Source organism: Malus sylvestris, chromosome 11 (assembly GCF_916048215.2).
Source record: "Malus sylvestris chromosome 11, drMalSylv7.2, whole genome shotgun sequence".
Taxonomy (NCBI): Eukaryota; Viridiplantae; Streptophyta; class Magnoliopsida; order Rosales; family Rosaceae; genus Malus; species Malus sylvestris.
The window spans coordinates 8,673,187-8,683,715 of NC_062270.1; the positions used below are offsets into that span (position 1 = coordinate 8,673,187).

General features: G+C 34.8%; 1 protein-coding gene across 1 annotated transcript; it reads left to right on the forward strand.

Annotated features, from left to right (window-relative positions):
• The first annotated feature begins 2,678 nt into the window (after positions 1–2,678).
• LOC126591215 (flowering-promoting factor 1-like) lies at positions 2,679–3,265 on the forward strand. The gene has a single exon (XM_050256799.1). The coding sequence runs from the start codon at positions 2,733–2,735 to the stop codon at positions 3,108–3,110; it is 378 nt and encodes a 125-aa protein (XP_050112756.1). The 5' UTR covers positions 2,679–2,732; the 3' UTR covers positions 3,111–3,265.
• Positions 3,266–10,529: the final 7,264 nt, after the last annotated feature.

Consider the following 10,529-nt stretch of genomic DNA (forward strand, 5'->3'; position numbering starts at 1 on the left):
GCCCAAAGACCCTGGTTAATTGGGTTAAGGGTTTCGGGTTTGGGTCAAATGACCATTTCTCGTCGAAGAAGAAAGCCGGAGTCTCTCGAGCTCCGGTTAACATTGATTCACCACATAACCTTACGATCTACCTATTAAAATGAAGGTAGAAATTAGAGGGAGAGATTCGTACCTTCGTGGTCCCTCGTCATGGCCGGGAAGTGGCCGGATTTTGGGCTTGAAGTTGTCGGACTTGCCAGAGATCCTCTATGCTCCACAGAGACAAAGAGAGAAAGAGAGCTAACACGGTAATGATGGTGGTGTTGCCGTCATTGTCGGGGTGTTAAGATTTGTAGTATGGGTGTTTGGGTGTCGCCGGGAAGGAGAAGGGGAGAAAGGTCCGACAGAGAGTGTGTGAGCTGAGAGAGAGAGAAAGAGAGAGTTGACTCGGGGGAGAAGAGAGAAAAAGAGAGAAGGAGATATGAGATGGGTGTGCCACACGGCAGGCAATGAGATGATGAGAGTTATGAGGAAATCCCAAAAAGAAACCGGATTAGGTAGTGGATAGGGGACACAAAGGTATTTCATAATTCCCATTAAATGAAATTACAATTAGTTTAGGGCGGGGTTTCACATATTTAATTCTTAAATTTGAGGGTATTTATGTCTATTTAAGTGAAATTTTGGATATATTTGAAAGTTTTTATAAAAAGTGACATTTTTGAAATTAAGAGTTAATTTTTGGCTATATTTGATAAATACTTGATGAAGATTTTGAGATTTCATTAAAGTTCATAGCGCCTCTTTCAGATTTTTGATTTGCACATAAACGCACTAACAAATGACTCATTTGGAAGTACTTTTAAAGGAGTAGGATTTTCTTCCTTCTTAATTCCCTCCCTTTCCCTCCCGTCCTCTCTCACTTTCTTTTTTGTCTTTCTCTGTATAAATAGGAAGGGAGAGAATCATACTCCACTTTTAAAATGACTAAAAGTGTTTTTGGGTTCTAAAAACACTTCAAGTGTTTTTTCATGATTCATTTGCATTTTTACTAAGAATTGGTTTCAAAAACACTTCTATTAAAAGTGATTTCAATCATTTTAAAATTACTTCTAAATACACTTAAAAGCAGCATTTTTACTACTTTTAACTCAAGCTTTATTTCGACTTTCTCCCACTAGAGCTAACCAAACACTATAGCAACTTAAAACTTTTGAAAAAGGAAGAAATAGCTCCAAAAAAGCAAACGGGCACTATTTTGAAATTGCACATTCCAAAATATCTTTATTTGCTTTGCTTTTAGTGATAAGTAAAAGTGATAATGACGCGCGGCAGAATCATGTTTTTACCATTCTTTTTAGGGAGTTTTAACGAAATAATTTTAGTATTGTTCACTTTTAACGAAAAATCACATTTTTATCTTTTTTTTATACTATTCACTACTCATTTATTTGTCATTTTTCATTAAAACTAAAGTTTTTTGAAGTTTTCGTTAGTTTTCATTTTTTTTATTACAATGTTACACGAGCACTAATAAATTACTTTAATTTACATAAAGAAAATTTTAAGTTCTTGGTTAAAAGACGGGTTCTACATCCGTATCACAACTGTTTTAACTCACACACATCAAATGAGAGAAAGACTTTCATAAGCGAGTTTATTTTTTATTTTTACTAAATTACTTTAATAAATACTTCTTGTTTTCTATATTGCCCACCGGTTCTTCCATGTTGGGTTACAACTTACAACTGAGATATAGCAATTCTATCATTTTTATTTATTTTGATCTTGCTTTTAGCTCTGATTTCTTATTGGAATTGTAATCTAATTACTTAAAGTTAAAGGTCAATCTAAGCAAACATTCATATTCTTACTTGGAGGGCAAGAAATAATCTCATATAAATTGGAGGAAAACTAACGAAAAATTCAAAAACAAAAACTTTAGTTTTAATGAAAAAAAAAACAAATAAAGGTGTAGTGAATAGTACCATAGAAAATATAAAAATGTGATTTTTCGTTAAAAATGAACAGTACCAAAAATGTTTCGTTAAAACTCTCATAAATAGGTCCTTACGCAGCCCTAGTTACAACATATACAACAAATACAACAAATAAGAGAATTAAATCTTAGAGGGAGAAAGAAAAGTTTATCAAACAAAGAGGGAGGGAGAGAGAGTTTCTGCTAGGCATCTTAACAGTATGTCTAGAAGCTAAACCAATATCAATCCCACAACTCGAAGCAAAGATGCCAAATAATTTAAAAATACCAGGAAGAACATATTTTTGTAAACCACATCTATATCATATTTCTAATAGATATGAGACTTACTTGTAAACCCCACTCTGTTAGAAAAATGTGTTGAAGGTGATTTCCGTAGCATCACCGCTGACAATTTTGAAATCATTTATTACTATTGGTTGTCCTTCGGCTAGCTATAAGTAGAATATGACATTTTTCAGTGTGATCGTCACACGAAATGGTACATCACGTGTCCTTATATAAATGGTGGGTTATATATGTGTGATAAAAGGTTAATAACTTAAAAATTAAAATTTTTCATCACTTACATAAAAACACATGATGTACCATCCGTGTTCCTGTCACAACTAAAAATTTCTCGTAGAATAGGGTTTTACATACTTTCCCTACAAAAGACATAACCATACTTTCTCCTGACCAACCATACTTCCTCTTCTACTCTCCCTGTCTCACATTGCCTTCAATATCTTCACCAGTCCCGTTACACACAACAATGTCCGGAGTGTGGATATTTGACGAACACGGCGTCGTTCGGCTGATCACGAACCCAACTCGGGAGTCGTTTGAGCAAAAAGAGCCGCAGAATCCGGGCACAGCCACCGCACCTGGTGCTCGGCCCAGAGTCTTGGTCTACCTCCCAACCAACCAGGTCATCCGCTCCTACCCCGAACTCGAGCAGCGACTCACTGAACTGGGCTGGACTCGCTATCCCAACTCGTGTCGGCCTGACCTCCTCCAGTTCCACCGCTCCGAGAACTCAGTCCATCTCATCTCGCTCCCCAAGAATTTTGCCAACCTCAAGTCCTTCCAGATGTACGACATCGTCGTCAAGAATCGCTCCTTCTTTGAAGTTCGTGACGCTGCTGCATAATAAATTTGTGGTGCTTCATCCATCATCAACATGCATATTTCATTCATCATGTAAAATACCAAGTTTGCGTCACCAATTTAACAGTGACAATTGGTAATGTTAAGGAGATTAATTTTGTAAACAAAATTTACAAATTAAATAATGTGTTACCAATAGGAATGAGCACGTTTATCAACACTTAAATCATAATTCAATCATCAATTTCCATGTCATTTAGTTTATAAAATTTGGTTTACCAATTTAGTATCCCTAGCATTACTTATGACAATAATAATAAGGATAATGCTAAGTAGACCAAAAGTTTAAAACTAAATTTTAAAATCAAATGATGTGTTACCAATAAGAAATAAGCGCGTTAATCAACATTTAAGTAATAAACCAATCATCAACAATTACATCATTTGGTTTACAAAATTAGGTTTAAAATTTTGGTCTTTTTAGCATTACCAGTAAATAATATTGGTGCATGTTTTTTTATTTTTTTAAGTCAAGTTTTTTAAATTTACATGATGAATCTAAACTTTGATTCCAGTTATTTTCAGTCTTTCTTTTTCAATTTTATCATTTGGTGCTTGTGTTTTATTTTTTAGGGCTAGTTGTAACTTTTTGTTTAATTTTTTTAATTTTTGTATTCATTTAAAAAAAAATTTGATAAATGAAAACTTGTTTGGTTACTTTGAAAATTAAAAAATGAAAAAAAAATACTAAAAGCTATTTTCTTGAGTTTCATAATTTAGCTTTCATTTTTTTTAATAGAAAAAAAAAGTTATTAAACAAGTTTTCAGTTTAAAAAGAAAATATAAAAACTAAGTACGAAATTATTATTAAAATAGTTTTTAGTTATTTATTATCGAATTTTCTTGTGAGAATTAGGATAGGAGAAAAGCGATGTGCTACTAGGTCGACAATGATATTACATAATGAATGTTGTAACAAAAGAAGATAATTGTTGTATGTCAGGTTCTGATCTCTAAGATAAGAAAGAGACTAACCACATACCAAGGGGTATAGGTAAATCTTCCCCAAAGATATCCATTTTGATGGCTTGTTTTAACTGCTTGCATGCATGTGCCTAAAAGGTTAAAAGGAGAAGCCTTATGATCACAAGCAGTAGCATTTCTGAGACTGAGAGAGTAACAAGTGAGCCCCTACATGCATTAATGATTGTTAATCAAAACCAAGAAAAAAATCAACTGGGATTATGAAATTTATAGTCATCAAGAACTTGTAGCTAGCTCGCTACCATTTCCTTTTGATTGTTAGTTTCAGAAGGCAGAAGTAACCAGCAACGAGCTGTAGATTAATGCAGAAGGTATATATGGAATAGTAAAAACACAAGAATATATATATATATATATATATATGTGAGTGTGTGTGTGTGTGTGTGCAAAAGCTGCCTTGTGGACTTGGTAGTTGCTGACTTGCTGTGTGTAGAAAATATTGAACAGAACCCGTGTTAATTGTACAATGTATGATGTGGTCATCATTATTGCAAGCTCTGAGACGTAGCAGAAAACTAGCAACAGCTTCATAAATGCAGATCATATGATGATATGATCCTTTCCTTCCCTTCAGCCCCATGGGGTATCTCTCACGAGGATCCTCGTCATATCCAGTTTTTAGGAAATTCTTCAATTATATCTGTTTATCATATATTGTATGGTCATAAATTATTATAAATTTTTTTATTTAAAATTGAATATAAATAATATCTGATAAAAATTAATCACACCATGTACGATAAACAAATGTAATTGAAGAATCCGACGAGAAGGGTATGTTTCTCTCTGTCTCTCTCTGTCTCTCACTTCAATTATCAGACTGTTCATCTCACTCTGTGGTCAAAGAAAATCAGGTTTGTGCAAAGGTGTGTGGTTCGAATCTTGAAGTGGCCCCATTAGATATGGTTCTGGTGGAATCTTCGAGGGCAGATAGCCTGGGAAATGAGGGATTGGAGCAATAGAGCACGAAAGAAGAAAATAACTTATACGTTACGTACGAATATACTGTTACTGTTATGTTTTATATTAATAATACAGCACCGTGTCTAAGTTTATTTCCTCATAATAAACTAGCTAGCTCGTGATTAGACACATCGAGCTGCTCAATTCACAAAGGTGTCACAACCATCTGCATAACGTACAGATAGTAATCAATATTTAGGCTCAGCTTTTGGTCAACCTTGATGATACGCTATAGTATATAGCTACCATGACACCATCCCAAGCCTTGTTCATCAATTAAATATTGCATCTAACTCTTGTTAATTGGTTAATTACTTCTATGTATGCAAAACATGACAGATTAGTGGAAGTTAGCCAAAGATTATATATCATATCATATGTGTATGCAATTAGAACAATGGTATACGTTTTAGAGCATGATATTACCAAGGATTAAATACGATTTTGGTCCTTGTGCTTTGCTCAAATTTTTATTTTGGTGTTTTGAATTTTACCAATTTTTATCCTTGATTTAAATCGTTAACCATTTTGATCATTTTGCATAATTTGACATTAATCTTTTTTTTTTAATTAAAAGAAACTTTATTAAGAATGGTCAAGAACTTACATTAGATATGACAAACGTGATTTTTAGATCGATCTTTTGAGCAAACTAAGAGGTCACACATGCCAAAAGAAACAGCACAAATTGACAATTAAACAAATCAGAAATACAATATAATTCCTCAACCACGGAGACCAAAATGCAATCAACATGACAGATAACACTCATGAGGACAAAACCTTGCAAGTCGGAGAACTAACGTAAAGTTACCACAAGGAAAAGACAGCACCACCCTTTGATGACCTTGCAATCGTTGACAAATAAGCCTTCTTATGAGTTACCTCCACTAATGTTGAGCCTCCTCCTCATAGTCTTTTACCAAGCGCAAATATAAAAAAACTACCCACCTCAACTTTGAAATATTCGAAGCAATGAGCCCTAACCGTTACAAAAAGTTGTACTTGACAGAGCGAAAGAGTGACCACAATTGCAAGGCTCTACTTGACACAGTGAGGGAGCAATCATTACCAGAAACACAGATAAAAGGAGATGTGAAAAATCAAGAAGTATTTCCGTCGATCCAAGACCAAAAGTAGGGTTTTAGATGTGTGAAGGCTTGTTGTCAAATGACCCCCAACTATTCATGCTTGTCGACCAACCTACGTGCAAAGAAAAGAAACAAAGGTTAAGGCCTTAAGAGCACTTCCACTCACAATTGACGTGGCTAGATTCCAAATCCAACTGAAAACACACCTCCGCCCTATTTTTGGATCACCAAGGCTCATCAGCCATGTCCATTTTGAGTCCAAGTCAAAATCCTTGGCGCTGATGTCAGCGAGTGCCTTTTAAGTTTTTTTTTGCCAGGTGTGTGCACCACACGCTCCCAGCTCAAAGAGTGGCGCGACAGATTATGTTGCATGGGTCCCACCACAACGGTCTCGGACTTCGATTTGACACATGGCCAAATCTCAGACCTCTATTACAAATTCTTACTTTAATCCAATGGTTTTTATTATTTTTCGTAATAATAAATTTTAAAAACGTAAAAAATTACAAAAATAAAAATAAAAAATATTGATAAACATGGACACATGGCACAAGTGTAGTCACATATTCTAAATTAATCTCATATGTTCAATAATTAAAAGGTAAATTACACAGTAGCCCCTCAGGTTTTGAGATCTATTATAACTCCATACAACAACTTTAAAACATTTCACTTTCATATCTCAAGTACTATTTTATTTCAATATAATACATTCGTTAGATTTTTCATCCATTAATCCGTTAAATGCTGACGTGGCTGCCACATTTGTGCCACATAGCTGCCAAATGTCAGTCACGTGGCAAAAAAAAAAACCAAAATTTTCTCAAAAAAAAAAATTGAAACCCACATCTGCAAGAAGAAGAAGAAGAAGAAGAGGGAGGAAGAAAGAAAAAGAAAAAAAATTGTCCCCCCCCCCCAGTGACCCAGAAGAAGAGGAAGAAGAAGAGAAGAAAAAAAAATTGAAACGAAACCCACATCTGCGACTAGAAGAAGAAGAAGGAGAAAAAGAAGAAGAGGGAGGAAGGTCACCAGGTTGGGGGGGGGGGGGGACCGGAGGTGGGTCGTTGGGCGGGGGGTACGACGAGAAGAAGAAGAAAGAGAAAAAGAAGAAGAGGGAGGAGGGTCGCCGGGCCGGGATGGGGGACCGGAGGTGGGTCGCTGGGCCGGGAGAGGTGCGATAAGAAGAAAAAGAAAGAGAAAAATAAGAATAGGGAGGAGGGTCGCCGGGCCAGGAGGGGGGACCGGAGGTGTGTCGCTGGGGGGGGGGGGGAGGGACAAATTTTTTTTTTCTTTTCTTCCTCCCTCTTCTTCTTCTTCTTCTTCTTCCTCCTCTTCTTCTTCTTCTTCCTCCTCTTCTTCTTCTTCTTCTGTGTCGCTAGGGTTGGGGGGGTTAGGGACAATTTTTTTTTTCTTCTTCTTCTTCTTCTTCTGGGCCACTGGGGGGGAGGACAATTTTATTTTTCTTTTTCTTTCTTCCTCCCTATTCATCTTCTTCTTGCAGATGTGGGTTTTTTTTTTGTTGAGAAAATTCAGGTTTTAAAAAAAAATTAAAAAAATATTTTATTTGCCACATGGCAGACATTTTGCAGCCATGTGGCATATATGTGGCAGCCACGTCAGCATTTAACAAATCCATGGATAGAAAATGTAACAGATGTATTATTTTGAAATAAAATAGTACTTAAGGTATGAAAGTGAAATGTTTTAAAGATGTTGTATGAGGTTGTAATAGACCTCAAACCTAAGGGGTTACTATGTAATTTACCCATAATTAAATAATTGAATTGTAAATTAGAAATAAATAAATCATTGTAATTGTCACTATTCACAATGTGTGGAGAGTGAATAGTATCTGTCAGTTTACTATTTAAATGAATGATATTTCCCAAGTCTAATCCTAGATCCAAAATGGATGGAAATGCACGAAGGAAGCCTCATATATAAAAATGAAAATTAATGAAAAAAACTTGAAAACTTTGAGTTTTAAAGATAAGAACAAAATAAAGGGAAAGTAAATAGTACCATGATTAACTTTTTAGTGTAAAAATATGATTTTTTTGTTAAAGTGAACATTACCTGGAGCTTTTCGTTAAAGTTCCTTATATAAAATGGAGTAGGATTCTTTCCCTCGATCGTATTCTCATTCTCTTCTCTCACCCCATCACATTTTGCTTTTTGAGAGAGACTAGAAGGAGAGGGAATGAAAGAGAGATTAGGAAAAAAGAGAATCCTCCTCCATATAAAATTTACAATCCAAGTTTAGTGGACTAGTTCTATTTTAGTCTTTCATATTCGGTTGTATTTTAACAATCCTGATTATATGATGAGAGGGTGTGAATTCGGTACCATTTTCAAACAAAGCAGAAATATATACCACTAAACTCGTATGGATGGATTTAACATAATCTTGCTCAATAAAGTCATGATGGTGTTGGTGAAGAAAAAGAAAGTAGTGTTTAGTGAGCAAATTGTAATGGCATCATGACATATAATCTACTGTGAAAAAAAAATAGTGTTGCCATTAAAATAATGTTATTTAGACTCACAAAATTAATCACACTATTGATGAACCCTCTAGTACAAGTAGGTGTCACATACAATAGCTTATGATCTAATTGACAATATTTTTGCAACGTGATCAGTTTTTTAGAATGTGATTAAATTTGTGTGTTTAAATAACATTGTTGCTACTAAGTACATAGTAATGCAAGATGTAGATTTGAATTAATTTTACAAAATATAAATATTGAAATAATAAACTGTTTATCTATCCATGAACGAACAATCTGCAAATATGACGATACTATCAAACTATTAATTCGGATACAAGTCTTCGAGGAATCGATAAGCAATTAATTGTTTTTGCATGCTCTTTCTAGTGTTATTTTCAAACTAACTTTTCATATGTACGGTTTTAAGATCCGTTGCGAATACTCGTTCTAATTCCACGTACTTTTCTTAACTTCTGGTCAAAAAAAACCTTGTAGTGACCCTCTTGTAGGTTTTCAATTTTACTGCTCATGAAGACGGTACCCGAGTCATCCTTCTGCTTGTGTATTAAAATTTATGATTCATTGGAAGAAAAATAAATAGAATAAATAAATAAGAAGACATTCTTGACCGCAGTTATCATTAGAAATTCTGTCTTTGACTTTTGAGTCAGCTGGAATTTATCGGACCTGGTTTCTCTGCCCTCTTAGTTTTCATACATTTTTATCCCCTTCTATTTGTGCGGTCACGGTTAAGCCATGTCAATATTTTATATTATTATTGTTTTTTGTCTTATTATCTCTATAAAAAAAATCAATATAAAATGTTGACGTGGTTTAACTGTGACCGCACAAAATAGGAGGGGATGAAAGTATGGAAATTGGGAGGGCAGAGAAGCCGGGTCGGAATTTATCCTCTGTGCAAGTAATTAGTCGATGACAACTTCTCCCACCCACTCCAACAATCCAAGTCTTAAAAAGACCACACCATGCACACTTCAGTTTGTATAAACGTTATGGAATCTGCATAATTCCCCAACAACATTTGTTTTACAAAACCAGAGCTTAAAGTCGCTCAAGTATTTGTTGAAATATATAACTTGGAAAACACTCTATCGGAAGCGCAAGTGATCAAGATGTGAGACCCCCATCAATCAAAGTCTTTTTGTAGGTAGGTAGGCAGTGGAAATCAATGTTCAAATTTGAGATTTCTTCCAATATCAATAGAGGATGCAGATGGAACTAAGAACAAGTCCACCACTAAAGACTTTGTGCCAGCACTTAGCCCATTTATCTACTTCAGTGAACAGTAACAGACTCCAATGAACAGTAACAGACTCCAATGAACAGTAATAGGCCAATGCATCTCCACCCCTAAAAAAATGCGCTGACATCCAGTGAAAAAATACGTTGGCACAAACGATCTCCACCCCTACAAAATGCGCTGGCACCCAGCCCATTTAAAATATTTTTAAATTTTTTCTAAAAGAATAAAAAATAAAATAGTTTTAATTTCGGATAGATATTTATAGAAAAAAAATAACTTTTTAAAAATTTTACTGTATTTTTAAAAAAAAATTTATGTATTTTTTTATATTTTTTAATTAATTTTAATGTAGTTAATTAATCTGGACCGTTGGATTTGAAAAATATTCAAATCCAAGAGCCCAGGATCGGCCACGTGGCCAACGGTCATAAATCTGACCGTTGGACCCTTTTTTTTCTTTTTTGTTGGGATAAAACATAGACCGTTGATCTGTGATCGAACGGTCCAGTTTAAAAGTAAAATTTAAATTTTTGTTACCGTTGGAAATCCAACGGTCTAGAAAAACTAGCCGTTGGAAATCCAACGGCTCTAAGCAAGCCACGTTGCTG

Excerpts from the sequence above, each read along its gene's own strand:
- LOC126591215 (XM_050256799.1), top strand. The coding sequence starts at position 2,733 with ATGTCCGGAGTGTGGATATTTGACGAACACGGCGTCGTTCGGCTGATC.